The following is a 16,660-nucleotide window of genomic DNA, read 5'->3' as shown; positions in this document are numbered from 1 at the left end:
ATAATGAGGGGTCGGAAATGGCTGAACTGCTTCGAAAAAAGGAAGATACGGCCGAGCCGCTTTTTGCTCGACATGGCGATAATATGAGATTAGATTAATATGATAGGGTACCTACCGAATTTCATAGGTAGTCAATATAGGGGCGGCAAATATTTAATAGCCTACTGGCGGAAAATATGTAAATCCGCCACTGGTTTTTTCAAAGACATGCGAGTCTTGGCAAGTAATATAGGCGAATTATTTTTAAACTTGATACCTTGATATGTACGTAGTCAAAGCTCTTGTCGTTATCAGTCTTAGCCTCTTCAGCCATGAGCAACACACGCCTGCCAACTGCCACAGCCAGGGTTATTCGACCGCCTGCACCCAAAACAAAAAACTTTATTGCTAAACTGCGTGAATTAAGTGGTAAAAATAAATATAATGTTCTGGACATTGAAACTAATAAAACCAAAGACGTTACAGCTAGCCAAAAAACATTCTTTCAATGAAATACCACATTTAAATTTATATCCTGCTCGGCATCGGCAAGTATTTATCCATTTCAACAGAGGACAGCTAGTCAAGGGGAATCAGTATTGAGATTAAACTTTGGAACACAGGCTTATGTATGTAACTATTTCAAATTCAATCTTGAGGAGCATAAAAATAACTCGTCTTCTCGTTTACCCATTTTAAGTACTTACTAGCAAAAATTTATCTTGGTTGCGTACAAAGTAGTATTATAAAAAATCTCACTGTGTTCAACAAGATCGAAAAAGTGCGCGGTCTTGGTGCGCGAGAGGCGCGCCTGCTTGCAGTCCTGGAGTGGGCGCATTGCCCAGGCGCCCGCGTACAGTTCAGTGACGGGCACGGCGTAGACGCCGGCGCCTCCTGCGTTGCTCGAGAGCGAGCCGGTGGCGTTCGCGCGTGCACCCACGCGGAAAAGACCAGCGCGTTCCGTGACACGCGCGGCGCGCACGCTGCCTTCCCACCGCAAGACGACGCGGGTTGTGCCGCTCTCTGTCAATTTTGGAAAGGCTGATGTCACTATCATAATCAGTAACATATGTAAAGCCAGGAAAATATTCATTGGTTTAATAATCTTTAGTTAAGTTGGTCTACATAATACGGCAACTTTTTTTTTTTTTATCAACCAAGCCATTACAAGGCAAAGGGAACTATAGTTAAGATTACTACCATCGTCTTTCACACGTTCACATTGTGGATAGGTGCATGTAGTTCCAACGTGGGCCCAGTGCTAATTGTGAAGTTCACACACCATTATTGCTTAGCGGAGTTATCATCATATCAGCCGTATGACGTCCACTGATGGACACAGGCCTCCCTCATAAACCTCCAGTAGCTTCGGCTGGAAGCGGCCTGCATCCACCTTCGTATAACCAGATCATCCGTCCATCTGTTGGGGGACTTCCTACGTTACCTGAGGGGCCTGAGTAAATGGTGCACTTTTATCATCATTTGCATCGTTTGCTACGCTTGGCAAGCGGGTTGGCGAGCGTAGTATTGGATGTGAAAGTTGCTGAGAAGACACTGCTGCCCATCTTTTAGTATTGTCCCTCAGCCGGTTTCTACGGCGCCAACGGGAGTAGAGGGGAGGACAACACTCTAACGCCAGCGCCCCACAGCAGTGGACGTGTTTCGACTAACGATGAAGACAATTATAATCTATAGACAGTGAAATAAGCCGCCTTACAAACCTTCCAAGATGTATGTGTTGGAGTTGGTAGACAGTAAAAGTTTCCCCTCGGTGAGTTGTTCGGCGCACAGCGGGGCGCCCGGCAGCGGCGTGGAGCGCCACACGCGGCCCTCCCACGGCGCCCGCCGTCCGGGGCCTGCACACACCACCACTTGGCTATGAGCGCCTGGTCGCTTGCACATATATCTATATAACAGTCAGGTTCACGGCATAGAAGAAAGAGTAAAATGTCAATAATATATGATAAAGTATAGTTCCTTTACCATCTGTTTCGTAGTTACTTTAACTTATTCCTGATATCAATCACCTAAAATGTATCCCCCTTGTTGACGGAAATAGTGTACACCCGACAGTGGCTAACAAAAACATAAGTCGAACTTTGTTACGTATAGTGGTAGTTAATTCCAGTTCCGTGTTCGTTTATTTTCGAAAGTTTGTGTGGCAAAGCAAACTTAAGCCTCGTTGTATGTTCCTCCCTACTGTGGAAAGTTCGTATGAGCTCAGTCTCAGCAGCAGCGCGTAAGGCATTAAATCGAGTAGGTACCTAATATTGATATTTAACAAACTACGATCACATTCATTAGCAAAGGTAAAAGACCAAGTATTGTACAAAAAGTTCGATAACAATTGTCAATTTACCTACTAATTTCAATCAAACTGCGACCTAATCGTTCCTGTGAGGGAAAGTGCGAGTATGTAGTCTTGGAAATGATATAAGCACGGTATTACATTTACGCAGAATTCAAAGAAGTATTAGGTAGAAAGGTATGCTGCACTCAGATACTCAATTATTTAGCATACAAATTAAATATAAAATGTGACAATTCGGAGAGCGACAAATGTCAGTCAACGAAATCGATATTACATAGATACACTTTATTCTCCATTCCGTTGTTAAAAGTTAACGGTTTTAATTTTTTTTCTGGATAATTCCCAATGGTTTAATGCTTATATCATTTTTAATGAACCTATTGCCATTTTTTCCGTACCTACTGGTGCCGTTATAATGAAATGTTACGTTGTAACTAAACTAGTGCAACATTTCGCTCTCAGTCGCCAAGCATCTACGAGTAATGCGTACTTCCGATATGGACTAGCCTCCAATTTTTTTTCACACCTTCAAATTATTAAAGAACAACCAGAATAGAAAATGGCATAGCTTTACAATTATCAATTTCAAAAAATGGCATTTGCAATAAAACACTTTGAAAAGCCTTGAACAGAAAATTTGTACTTTGCTCCCTCTCGTCAGGGAGGAAAAGTTACTTTTCGGAAGGAGAGGTGTGAAAATAACTATTTCTCAAACATGACATGAAATATTGACGTTGTGTTACTGGGGTCTATATCTGCTTGGCCGGCAACCCCCTACTTCCTAGAAGAAAGACGAAACAATCAAGCAAAGCGATATCGCAATTATAGGATATCTGTTACCATTAATCAATACTTAATTCCAAGCACAACTCTAATAAACATCATTTTCTCAAACATGACATGAAATATTGACGTTGTGTTACAAATAATAGCCTGAGAAGTATCGTGCTGCAGGCGCTGTGACTCGCCTGCCTGCGCGCGGTCACTCTAGCGGCCTGCAAAGAGATTTCATACAACCTTGCAGGCCGCTGGCCGGCAATGCGACCGTCTTTTGTTTCAACGCGCGCTCTGCGACACGGCCTACGCCAGCAGCACCCGCTTCGCAGCCGCCGCGCCAGCAGCCAGCGCGACACGCGCGCACACAAAGAAACTTTGAGAAAAGCACTATACAAGCCTCGGCCGGAATAGTTAGGTAGGCCTGGGTAGTTGGTAGGTTTAACACAATTTTCAATTAATATTAAGATCTGATTTTTAGTAGGTAATTTTCAAGTAAATAAACAATTAAGTAGTCGGCTACAAGTGGGATGACACCGTTCAGTATTACCATACAAAATTATTTTTCATTTACAAGAGAATCTCGACATAATGTCTCGGTACCCGCACATAAAGTAACCCTTCAAGTTAAGCTAATTAGGGGCTTGCGTGACCACACGCGTTCTCGACGCAGCACTATTTTAATACAGGGGGCTAAGTATAGGTACCTACTACGAAGTCACGAAAATCGAAGTTCGTATGGTACCGTCCCTCTCACTCTCGTATTAAGTAATATGAGCGTCAGCGGGACGGCAAGACATGAAGTTCGATTTTGCACTTCGTAGTAGGTATAGGGCTAGACATAATAACATCAGCATACGTTAGCAGTGTATATTACGCTGTTTAAATATGATTGGAATAGGCTTATTGAGTGCTTTCCCAGGACTTTGACGTGGAAGAATAAATATAGGCCAGTTGGCTACAGGTGGGTTTTAAAAAGTTGGACCATTGTTAACCTATAGCTAGTGACCTATTAGGGTGATTTGGGAGACGTGAGTGACGACGGCTCGTGCGTTGTGTTGTGGTCACAATTCATACTAACCACTCCTCGCTTTGCTCGTCGTAGCTAAATTTTTCAATTTTTCGGCATATCACGATGAGCCCGGTATAGAGCTAGGAATACCGACGTATGCGTTGCTCTAATCGATCTGCCGTATTGTAACTCAGGCACATCGTGATATACCTGGCCAATTTTTAGGCATATCATGAAATGGCGCCATTTCACGATATGCCTAGTAATTTCGTGATCTGGCCGATTTTACGATCGGCCGCGTCATATAGTCATATACATAAAATTCTCGGGTCAAAAATGTTTGTGACCAAACTCCTTCGAAACGGCTTCACCGATTTTATGTTTTTTTTTTGCGTATAATCGTTAGGTCTGAGAATAGGATGTAAACTATTTTTCATAGACGGATGGAGTCGCGGGCAACAGCTAGTAATTTATATAAATGAAGTCTTTTTGACGCGTTTATTTTCAATCTTCAATCAAATTTCAATCAAACAATCTTCGAAATGGGTACTTTTTACAAAAAAAGTAGGTAGGTACATGTGCATTACGTGCTTCACAAAAGTATGGACAACAACTCGCTGTGGCAAATAGGCGTACAGTTTTTGACAGAGGCAAGAATGAATCAAGGGATGCAAGGCAAGAAATATAACATTTTAAAATTCCTGCTCTACCACGTAGCTAGAAAATTTATATCCTCTTCATAAAAGTTGGAAAACTATTGTTGCAAATTGTATATTTAACAATGTATGTTAATAAACATAACAATCATTTATGATTATGGAGGCATGAAGTTTGTTATAAAGTTCTTTCATGCGATCATCCATATTAAAATAAGGAAATATTATTTTTAAGATGGTACAATTTAGCCTGGAAAATCTGAGGCCATTGTTAAAATGTTAAGAATCTCGTAAATAGTGAAAAAATTCGCTTGCTGCTTTTTTCTATAAGCAATTGAATATTTCGTATTAAGTGAATCATAGAAATATCGTTGCATCGTATGTATCCCTGCGATCCATTTTGCGACGTGTCGGAAGATAAAAGCGGTTTCAAGTTAGGCGTATTTCGATTATTGTCTGACTTATGAGTACCTATTCATAAAGAATCGAAACTACATTAGAATTTGAATAAATAATAGTTATGACTCGAGTACGTATATACGTAGTAGAAAAAACAGCTCAGGCCTGAAATATCTGTTTTCCTATAATGTATTTTTAGCAAAATGACTGCTTTTCAGAATGTCAACACGTCTTTTGCATAATGTCAGCTTCTCAAAATGTCAGCTATTTAAAATTGCCTGTCTCCAAGAATGACAGTTTTTGTATAATTTTCAGAAAGTGCTTATTCTCAAAATGTCTGCAACCGCAAAATATCCGCCTTCTTATAACGTTGGCATTCCAGATAAGTAAGTCTTATTTCCAAAATGCCTCCAATCATGGTCTTCAAATTTCATCTAAATCGGTTCAGCGGTTTAGACGTGAAAGAGTAACAGACAGACAGACTGAGTTACTTTTCCATTTATTAGCATTGATTTTAGTAAAAAACTAAACTACGAAAATCCCTTCTTTCGGGTACGAAACCGGTTGAGAACGAAAAATATCTTGTTATAAAGCAGCGTTTCGATCTGTTGCGAGGAATATGTTTTTCATCAACCAATAGAAACGCTTCATTTACCCATCCTCGCATAGCACATCTCTCAGTAACATCTCTGGTGGAAACAGCTCAGCGAAGCGAGGTTTTTGTAGATACAAAACAATAGAAGGATGTGTGCGAGGATGTGTTGCGAGAATTGATTTGAAAATAAAGCAGACATTATGGGAAAACAAACATAACAAGACTATAGCCTATTTAAAAAAGTGAACATAACGGAAAAGCAGAAATTATGGTAATGCTAATATTATAGGAGTGTAAAAATTATGAATAGACGACTTCCTGAGATTGTACACATTTGAAATAGCAGACATTTTGAGAAAGCTGCCAAAATAGAAAGTGCTAACATTGTGAAAACGCAGATTTTAGGAAAACAGACATTTGGGGCCTGAACCGAAAAAACTACAGCTTTAATAAATCGTGTAAACTAGTCGAAAATTTCGTAATACAGATTTTTACCACTTTCGAACGGTGTTTTTCTCCAACGCCTGATTTTTGGAGCTGAGTGAAAATCTGTATCATAATTCCAGTAAAATTAAAATTAGGAATTCATTTTCAGGACTCGAGCTGTAATTGTGTACAGATTTCCATCAATGCTTAGCGGCCTTTCACAGGCGTAGCTTCAAAAATTGGCCCGATTGCGTCAAAATACGCATAAACTGAAACCGCTTACACATTGTCATTTCGCTGTTGCACTACACTCGCACGCCTATTTACCTAGAGCGCACGCTTGAGCGGGGAGATGGAAGGCCTCGGCGCTGCCAGAACCCCGCCCAGAGCCCCTTCGCTATGCCGTCTCCTGTTGGACGAACGGAAACTCGTTCACATTTTTCACATCATTAAAATAACTTACAGCTAACAGTTCTAACAATTGTATTTATCGACCAGAAAGTGACCGAAGCTTTGGTCCCAAGTGTGCCAAGACTTTCTACTGACAATAACGCTAGAAAAATAAAATGTATGTACCTAAACACTTTTTATTCGGGTCGGCCTTCAAACTAACTCGTTCATCTATTGCTTACTTTTCAGCCTCTACAACAATTTACTATTTCGTTTAAAAAAAGAACAGTATTTTTTTTGATACCTATAGCCTATTGCTTTAAGAGGGCAGAAATATTTTGTCCTACACCTATACGATGTTGAGTATGATGACGGATTAAGGCCTGCCTTGATTTTTAATACCGGGGAAGGTTTAATGTTTCCAAAATGAAGTGTATCACGACCAAAGTTTGGCGTGTAAAACTCCGCAATCGTACGTTAGCTCGTATTTCCAATGTTTGGCCAGTAATAACTTCTGAACTACCTACCTGAAGCCAACTTTGTACTAATATTCACAAAGTTCTGGCAAAGCTGTCATATAATGGCAACGGCAGTATTCTTTGTCGATTAATAGTTGCTATGCTGCATACGCATGTCATGAAGGCTCGGAACTGAGTACTAGAGGTTTAAAATCAATAAAAGAGACGGTACCATCTAGGTAAGTAAGCGGTTGATTAAGACACTCGATAATTATGATCCCTCATGATCATTTCAAAAAAGAACTGTAAAAAAATCCAGTTAAAGTATAGAAACGCAAGGAGTAAACTACAACAATTAACTTGCAAACCGGAAATATTTTTAAACTAGTTATATTTTATGTTTTATATAAATTTCAACTAAAAATCAACACTTTCTACGCATTCATCCTATTCAAACGAAATTGAAACATTTTGGAAGCCAGCATTTCATCAAAACTTCGTAATCATAATAAAATTGGACAGATTTATTGAATTTAAATGATTAAATTGGCAGCGGTATTCACAGTCAGTGTCCACAAAAGGGCGTAAGCCGGCATTTCGGCGAAAGTTGTTTACGGCGCAATTAAGTAATAAGGTAATTTCAATAAATAATTATTGTGTGTACAGATGTGTGCATAAAATGGTTACCCATATTATTTTTTCGAAAAAAAAAATGTATTTTTCGTGCTCTCTCAGCTAGCTTAATTAAGCGCTCGGTTGTTTTACGCGATAAACGCTGCGTTAAACGCAATGCATTTGACGTACATCTGATCTAACCAATCAAAATCCACGCAATCTATTTAATTACCAAACATGCGCTTGCCGCTGCACTCACCACGTAAGACAACGTTTGGTAATTAAATTATCTGGTGCAAATTGATGTGCGTCAAACGTATTGCGTTAACGTAGCGTTTATCGCATAAAACAACCGAGCGCTTTAAATACACATCTTACAGCCACACCTGAGCCCTACATTTTTCATTTAGATTTTGAGAGTAAAATATAAAGTTAATGGATATGAATGAAAATGTCACTCATTTAATACAGTAATTGATTGACACTTGATTGCCTTCGTATTCCGATTGAGATCCGACTTTTGCCGATGGGAAACCACTATGCTCTACATCTGTAGGTACAGTCCACGTCATAAATAAGTGATCACTTTTGTACCTTGTCGCTTTCAGTCGGTACACAATTTCGTATCGCTTTCAAACATGACGTTAAAATGACAAGGTACAAAAGACATCACCCTAAATATCACTCATTTATGACGTTGACTGTACTCTCTCTTACATATTAAATTAATAAGATTCATTAACTCATAGGTTTTTGGTCCAATCAGAGTATAACATCTGGTAGCATGGTGATGAGTTGAGGCTCCGGTTGAGTTCGAAACGCGTCAGTGTAGTGTGGTGGTGGTGACAGATGGATTTGTGTGATTTTTGTGTGTTCTTACAGCGTGTAGGTTGAGGAACTGCTTGAATACACATTTCTTGTATAAACGTAGCTATCATAAGGTCGCGGGTGAGCAAAGTAAGCAATGGGGAATGTCTGAAAATTTTAGAAACGCTTGAAACTTTTTATATCATTAGGAATAACCCTTCTAATTAACAGAAAAAAATAGCAGATTTTTAAGTAGCATCAATTAATTAAAAATAAAATAAAAGAGTTTTCTTTACCGCCAAATTATGGCAGTCCGGTCGGTTACGGGCAAAGAGGAAGGAGAGACAAGTTACAGGTTGTTCCATAGTCCTGAATAAAAAACATTTAAAAAGAATTTTTGTCTTTGGCTCGATCGTTTTGACAGGTGACACTCTTTACCGGGTCGAATAACACTGACATGGAAATACCGACCCTGTTTTTCATGTACACGCCCATAGAAACTGACATGAGCTTCTAGCTAGCTCAAAGAGCTAGCTTCTAAAAGTATCATCCATTCCCCATTGTTTCAGTTCATTAAATTGAATTTTGTCAAGCAGCTTCTAGACATTTCTTGTTACTTTACACTTTAGCAATAAAAGGTACCTAATGTTGCCGAATCTTGTACGGAAATTTGCATATCTACACGTTCCGTTAATTTGTTTTCTACGTTGGTAGGTTCAAAAGTTTTTGTTTAAATTTACAGAAAGAAGCAGCCAGAAAAAAAGAGTTGCCACTAATTTTTCTGGCTGTAGCTATTCTCTTGTCGAAGTACGATTGGTTCGCAGCGGCCAATTTCACGCATGCTCTGATATTTAAGGCAATTTGGCCGCTCCGTTATTAAATTATCTGTTGTTGTTAATAGCACACGCGGGATTTTATAAACCAACTTAAATATTGCCAATATGCCAATAACGTTACGGCCGCATTGCAGCGGCCATGTCACAAGCACTTGTATACCTACTGAAGTACAGGGTTTTGCTCTGACACTTTAACATACGAGTATCTATTGTTGTCTAAGATGGGAGTATACCAACGGGGATAAATTTCTTAAACCACATAACACGAAAATATCATTCGAAAGTGTTAGAACATCGTGCTAAATTTGAAATACGAGTAAAATAGTAAAATATTACAGCTCTAATTAGTCTTGTTAAGAAACAATTTTTTACTCCTACTTTAGAATTGTTTGCTCGAGCGGTAATATTTCAAAAATCAGTTCCAGAGTCCCATCACATTCATAGTTAATAAAGAAAATAAATCGTAGATCGCGGATCGGCAAGTGCAGCGTAGGACGTCCATCAACGTGATGGTTGGATGACCTGGTTTAAGTCGCGGGTTCACAGTGGATGCAAGCCGCTTTCAACAGGCAACTGGAGGTCTATGGGGGAGGCCTATGTCCAACAGTGGACGTCCTATGGCTGATATGATGATGATGATGATGAAAGAAAATTAATAATGAGACGGTTGACACCAATCGACCTAGTCAAAACTAAGCAAAGCTTGTTATGTTTACTTACAAGACAACATAACAATTTTCTCTATGTTTCTACATACATGTAGGAATAAATGTATAACTAAATACATAATGAAACACTCTATATTATTCATACAAATATCAGCCCCGATCGTTGATTAAACCCGGGGCCTCAAGCTTCGTAGTCAGGTTCTCTAACCACTGGGCTACCCGATCATCAATCGCTGTTTGTACGGTGAGAACTCACGTCTGGTTTGGCCTGAGGACACGAGGCTGGTGGGCGCGTCCCCGCGGAGCACAGCGTCCAACTTGATGGCTTGCCCGACGTGCAGGAAGCGTTCGGTTCTCGCCACGCCTGCCCCGCCGCTGCCGCCAGACCACACGTCTGAGAGGGCGCGACGCGACAGCATTGGCTAGGGAAAAAGCTTCGGTTTAAAGCAACAAGGGTTGCTAGTACGTACCTAGTGTTATTATTCAGGGGGGACCTGGCCTGGATTTTTGTGTGAAGATTCAGTATTATAGAATTTAGAGTCGGTAACCCAATATCCTGGGGTGGGTACTACACCATTTTGGGGTGGGCACGGCCCACCCGGCCCCCCCTCTATATACACCTATGTCAGAGATAGTTCAAATCCGCGTATATACGAGTCTTCTCTCTTGATAGAGTGGCCGTGGTCTTTGGATGGGGATTAGTAGCAAAACTTGACGTGGACATTGTTAATAACTTCATGTATGGAGGGGTACAATCGTTTTTAAAGTAGGGACAAAATAGTACGTACATTTTGATTACATTCTTTTAGTATAATTGTTTTTATATTTGTATAAAGGTACTACACCCGCCATTCTGACTCACAAAACTTTATGACGACTTTCCTGAAAAAACCGGGCAAGTGCGAGTCGGACTCGCGCACGAAGGGTTCCGATTATCTGTACAACATTAGACATCAGCAAAAAAACACGTTTGTAGTATGGTAGCCCCCAAATATTTATTTTATTCGGTTTTTACGAGTAGTTTTTGTTGTTATAGCGCATAGCGACAACAGAAATCTGTGAAAATTTCAACTGACTAGCTATCACGGTTCATGAGATACAGTCTGGTGAAAGACGGACGGACAGCGGAGTCTTAGTAATAGGGTCCTACTGTACAACAGTGGGCGTCCTACGGCTCGTACGGTGACGATGAGCCTTTAGTTAGCTTACCACTTTGTGGTCAGTGCAGTGTTCCGTATAGATGTCCCTGATGAGTGTATCGAGCGTGCGCTGGCGCTTCAGCGCGAACGTTGGCGTCAAAAACGCAGCTTTCTCGCCGTTCATCAGTTTCACCTTTAAACAAATGATACTTTAAGGCAAGGCTGGCGAAACCCAGGCCCGCGGGCTGCCAAATGGTCCCCTAGGCATTTGCCCATCAACGCGTTGATCGGCCAGTCTTTCTTATTTGTGTAGGTATAATTTTAGTAGTTAAGTAGGTATCTCAAAAGTATACCCGGTGCCGCCTGAGACATAAAAAAAAATCCCGCTTAGGTAAAAATGTATTAGTCAACCTTGCTTTTAGTGTAGGGTTACTGTCAACACGGATTTAAATTGATCTAAGTAAATGATGCAAATGCAGTAAAATGTATGAGAAATGGCAATGAATTTTAGAACATGCCATCGCGATCGGCACATTTTTACGAAAATAATGAAAAGTGATAGCGAAAAGATAATAAAATTACACATATCTTTGACTGCGACAGTACGTTATGTCGAACGCCTGGTATTTGAATAACCTATTCAGATTTGTACAATACCCTTTTGTTTTGTGAAACATAACTATCCTGGTTTGGTTACCTTTAAAGCTGACGTTTGGCAAACTGAAATTTGCTAGAAAATCAAAACTATTATAGGACGTGTATTCGCTGGGTGCGCGATGACAGCGCCAACGAGCGGTTGCAATGAAGGCTACCGTTTTGGCGCCATTGTAGAAAAAGGTCCCGTCTGAAGTATAGTGGTTAGTTTGTTATTACGGGCGTGAAAACAAAATTTACATTTAAATCATATTTAATTTAACACCTTAAAACCGTACCGATAAAAATATCGAGCATGACACAGTGTTGCGTAGTCCCGTTTTGTCCGAGGTAGGGCGGGTTTTGCGAATAAATAATTCTTATTCTTATTATTTCTCCGGGGCAAAAATTATCCTGTGTCCTTCTCGGGTTTCAAACTACCTTCATACTGTCCTCTTAACGCAAATGGAGGTATATCTAAAAAAACCACTTGTTATCTATGTCATCTGAAGCATAATGTGTTAAGCTACATAATGGTAGGTATATAAATTAGTCAAAAGTGATTTTATTTGAACCTCTTTTTGTTATAAGAGGGCAGCGTACCGCATCACGATCGGCTGACTTAAAGCGTAAAACAGGTAACAAACACCCAAATACAATTAGGGACGTTCGCATTTCTAATGTTAGTTAAAATAAAATCACTGGATAACTTACCAATAAGAAGTCTCTAAACAGATGAGCGTCGTCGAACACCGGCGGGCACGGCAGCGAGGGCCCGAAAGGCGGCACCGAGTCGTCGCTGAAGACACTCAGCTTGTATCCCTCGGGGACTTCCGACACGATGGCGAACACGTCTGCTTTGCTATAGGAACACTTTTGAAAACTTTGCCATTGTTATGATGAGGCATTCAATTTTTGCCAAATCCTTTCGATATTGTAAGCTAGATAATGTGAGAGAAAATGTTATGTGTCCATTTTACATTCGACAGGTATGGGGTAGGAAAACGCTATTATTTTGTCTCGATAGATTTGAGCTACAAAATACCATTTAAAAATAGTAGATAATTATTATGTGTAACTGAGTAAGTATATCCGGAACTTCGTTTATCTAGGAAACTGTGAAAGTAAGTCATTTATTTAGTTTAGTTAAAATTTCACATAAGTTTCCGACGTCTCGCTTAAAATGCATGTTTTGTATCGCACATCAATTTGCTGCATTTTGATTGAAACACGTGAATAATTAGGCTATCGCTTAGTGGCGGCGCAGGACCTAAGTTTGGCGTGGGCAAGATAAATTTTGCGAGGCCCTGTCATGGCGCACCACAGATTAGATGTAAAAATTTTAAACGAGCAAAAAAAAGAGGAACTTTCGAGGCTCGAGGCCCGTTAGACCGCGCGGCCGTGGGCGGTGGGCCACGTTGCCTACGCCTATCGTCGCCTCTGGGTACGATGGCTTTGTTATATATCTAACTAGAGTTTACCCGTGGCTTCGCACGCGTAAACTATTCGATCTGGTACAATTGGAATTCCGGGATTTTGTAAAATTCCTCTGGGAATTCCCAAAATTTATATTGTGGTCTTCATTCAGGTTGCATTACAAGTTGAAAATTACAAGACTCTAAGCCCAGCGATTGAAATTTCAAGATTTTATCCCTATCTCGTGTGAATATCGGGATAAAAAGTAGCCTATGTGTTATTCTAGACGTCCAGCTATCTACATACCAAATTTCATCCAAATTCGTCCAGCCGTTTTATCACACACATACCCATGGGCTGAGCTATGATTAGAGTAGGAAGTAGTAGTGTTGTTGCTGCAGTGTTGATCCGCAACATAATGCAACATCCACTATTTTTTTGCGGTTCTAAAACTGAGTTTTCAAGGGAACAACTACAAATAGACAGGGTTTATGAAAGCCTTATCTGGCGCGTGCAGGGAATTTCCTTCTTGCGGCTGCTTTGGTTACATTGAGTCGGTAAAGTTCTTGGGATTTTAAGGAACTCTATCCTACGTCTGTCTAAATTATACACTATCACATATTAAAGGACTAAAACCATACCAAAATCCACAAACAAAAATTAGGAAGATTTTTACCTGACTACGGCAAAACTAAAAGGAAATAATGATTTTAGCAGTTTAAATATGCCCATTAGCCCTGTATCTTGTTTAACTAAGACACTGTCATGGAAGGGAGATTAAAGCAATAGAATAAAATATTTTGAAATCTGGTATTATTTATAATAGAATTACAAAACTAAAACAAAATATTTACATCAAATTCAAATTCAAAATTCAAATGGTTTATTCAGTAAATAGGCCGCAATGGGCACTTTTACACGTCATTTTTTAAACTACCAGCGCTTTCGGAAAGACCATCATTGCCAAGAAGAATGCGCCGCAAGAAACTTGGCAGAAAGTATTTTTTTTTTCAAAATTAAATAATAACATATAAAATACTTAAAAATTACAGTATAAAATTAAAGAAAAAAATACAAAATAATAATAATAATAATGCAGGGATGTATGGGGTCCCTTATTTACAAAACGAATTAATTTTTACTTTTTATTAATTACCTACCTATAATTATATTTTTGGGAATCTAGCCGATTCAGAGCTGCCCTAATTGTTCTTAAAGGATACGAGTGAAGTGGCTCTTGACGCACTGCGGGTTGAAAGTGTCGTGTCCAGACGCGTCGGTGAAGATGATGTTCACGATGTCGTTGCCGATATGACGCTTGCGCTCCAGCTGTTACGACAAACATGATTCCTATAGGTAAAAAACTTAAGAAGATGACCCGAGGCCGTATTTGTAACGTTTCTGATGCTCGCGATCGCAATTGGTCAGACGCGTTAGGCAATACGGCCTCTGTTGTACGTATATTATAGTAGTAACGTGCCCGTATAGATAAGTTGACGTTCCATATAGAAGCCTTAGTTCACACTCATACTAATTACAGTTTTGCTACAGGAGAACAATTGTTATGTTTGTACGTGAATATCTTATCAATGCTGCAATAGTGGGGATTTTTTTAAATTTATGACTCTATCTTAGAATTAATAGGTATTTTACATTATATTATGTCAAATATTTATTTACAATTAGGTATAGTCTTTATACTGAAAATTGATGTTTAAGTAGCCCGCCCCCTCAATTAATAAAAGTGTGCATGTCTAAAGTATGAAATCAATGCAGTTAAGACATTGGCGAAACATTATAGGTATGAATCAATCAGTAAGAATGAAATAAGAAAGAAATCATTTATTTGCTCGAATACGGTTACGTACATACAGATTTTATAAATTATATTAGGCCATGCGTACTCAACCTGCAAGCAGGTATGCAAGTTATCAAGTACCTTTAATAACCTTTAGTAACCGTAAAGAATATGACACGTCAAAAAAACATTTAAATAACAAAATAAACCTCGCAAAATGTTATTATATTGGACGAAATTGTATTAAAAGAAGTAAACGCATCAATTCCAATAAAATAATAGGATACAATTTAACTATCGGCACTTAAAACAATTGTATCTTCAATACATTTAAGAACGGATCGTATTAAAATGGCTTAACATGTTTGGGCAGATAACATGTTTAAGCAATTAAATCTATTAAAAACTCTTCTGACGACCGTGTCCCAATTTTATAGGGTTCCGGAGCCAAAATGGCAAAAACGGAATAGTCTCGAAATAGTTTCGCCATGTCTGTCTGTCTGTCTGTCTATCTATCCGTCTGGTGCTTTGCTCAGAGACTATCAATGCTAGAAAGCTGTAATTTTGCACGGATATAAAAGTAAACTATGCCGACAAAACGGTACAGTTAAAAATTAAAAAAAAATTTTTGGGTACCTCCCATAGACGTAAAGTGGGGGTGATTTTTTTTTTTCTCATCCAACCCTATACTGTGGTGTATTGTTGGATAGGTCTTTTAAAACCACTAGGGATTTGCAAAAACGATTTTTCGATTCAGTGATTTGTTACCACAAGGCCGAGGTTTATTTGTTCCAAAATCCGTAAAGCGACAATAAAGCGCACCACCATCGAGAGGTACCTAGTTTTTTTAAGGCGAACAAAGACTGCTATTTTTAGGGTTCCGGAGCCAAAATGGCAAAAACGGACACCTTATAGTATCGCCATGTCTGTCTGTCTGTCCGTCTGCAGCTTTGCTCGGGGACTATCAATGCTAGAAAGCTGTAATTTTGCACGGATATATATGTAAACTATGCCGATAAAATGGTACATTACAAAATTCAAAAATATTTTTTTTAGGTTAACTCCCATAGACGTAGTGGGGGTGATTTTTTTTTCTCATCCAACCCTATAGTGTGGGGTATCGTTGGATATGTATTTTAAAACCATTAGGTGTTTGCTAAAACGATTTTTCGATTCAGTGATTTGTTTGCGAAATATTCAACTTTAAAGTGCTAATTTTCATTAAAATCGAGCGTCCCCCCCTCTAAAATCTAACCCGGTGGGTGGAAAAGTTTGAATAAATTCACGATGGTAGTAAGTATATCAAACTTTCAAGGAAAACTATAACGGCTAAGTTTGCTTGAGAATTAGTAGAAGTTTATGAGTAAATAGCAGCCTAAGGTATAAAATATACCTAAACTTGGAAGATTCCGTATAAAATACGAAATCCTTAGAAAAATATTACTTAATTTTTTCGTAATGGCTACGGAACCCTATTTTGGGCGTGTCCGACACGCTTTTGGCCGGTTTTTTTACTAAAACTACTTAATTTATTATTGCAGACAAGAAAGTATAACTTTTCGATGGGACTAAATGTTCTGAGGATGGATGTACATTTCTTTGAATTTAAACCTATCAACCTTAAATTACTTATACCACGTTCATAACATGAAAAAAAAAATGGATTTTAGTATAATATTACACGCATCCATCGCAGTTAGTATTATGGTGTCACATTGTTTTTAGTAGAAGGAGAAGGCTTTACAGAT

General features: G+C 39.1%; 1 protein-coding gene across 9 annotated transcripts in view; it reads right to left on the bottom strand.

The window, feature by feature from the left end:
* LOC141445385 (GTPase-activating Rap/Ran-GAP domain-like protein 3) overlaps positions 1-16,660 on the bottom strand; it is a 324,516-nt gene that overhangs the window by 16,737 nt on the left and 291,119 nt on the right. For all 9 annotated transcript variants that reach the window (XR_012453318.1, XM_074111230.1, XM_074111249.1 and 6 more), the window contains 7 exons: positions 14,338-14,443; positions 12,413-12,552; positions 11,136-11,258; positions 10,183-10,348; positions 1,701-1,835; positions 739-1,002; positions 257-360 (listed from right to left, as the gene is read on the bottom strand). Coding sequence is in view for 8 of the 9 variants with exons in the window: in XM_074111230.1 (XP_073967331.1) it covers positions 257-360; positions 739-1,002; positions 1,701-1,835; positions 10,183-10,348; positions 11,136-11,258; positions 12,413-12,552; positions 14,338-14,443 (1,038 nt within the window). In the remaining variant the exon portion in view is untranslated. The remainder of the gene's footprint in view (positions 1-256; positions 361-738; positions 1,003-1,700; positions 1,836-10,182; positions 10,349-11,135; positions 11,259-12,412; positions 12,553-14,337; positions 14,444-16,660) is intronic.

This window comes from Choristoneura fumiferana, chromosome Z, assembly GCF_025370935.1.
Source record: "Choristoneura fumiferana chromosome Z, NRCan_CFum_1, whole genome shotgun sequence".
NCBI lineage: Eukaryota > Metazoa > Arthropoda > Insecta > Lepidoptera > Tortricidae > Choristoneura > Choristoneura fumiferana.
Note: the sequence above shows the minus strand (reverse complement) of the source record. Positions and strands in the feature narration are given on the sequence as shown.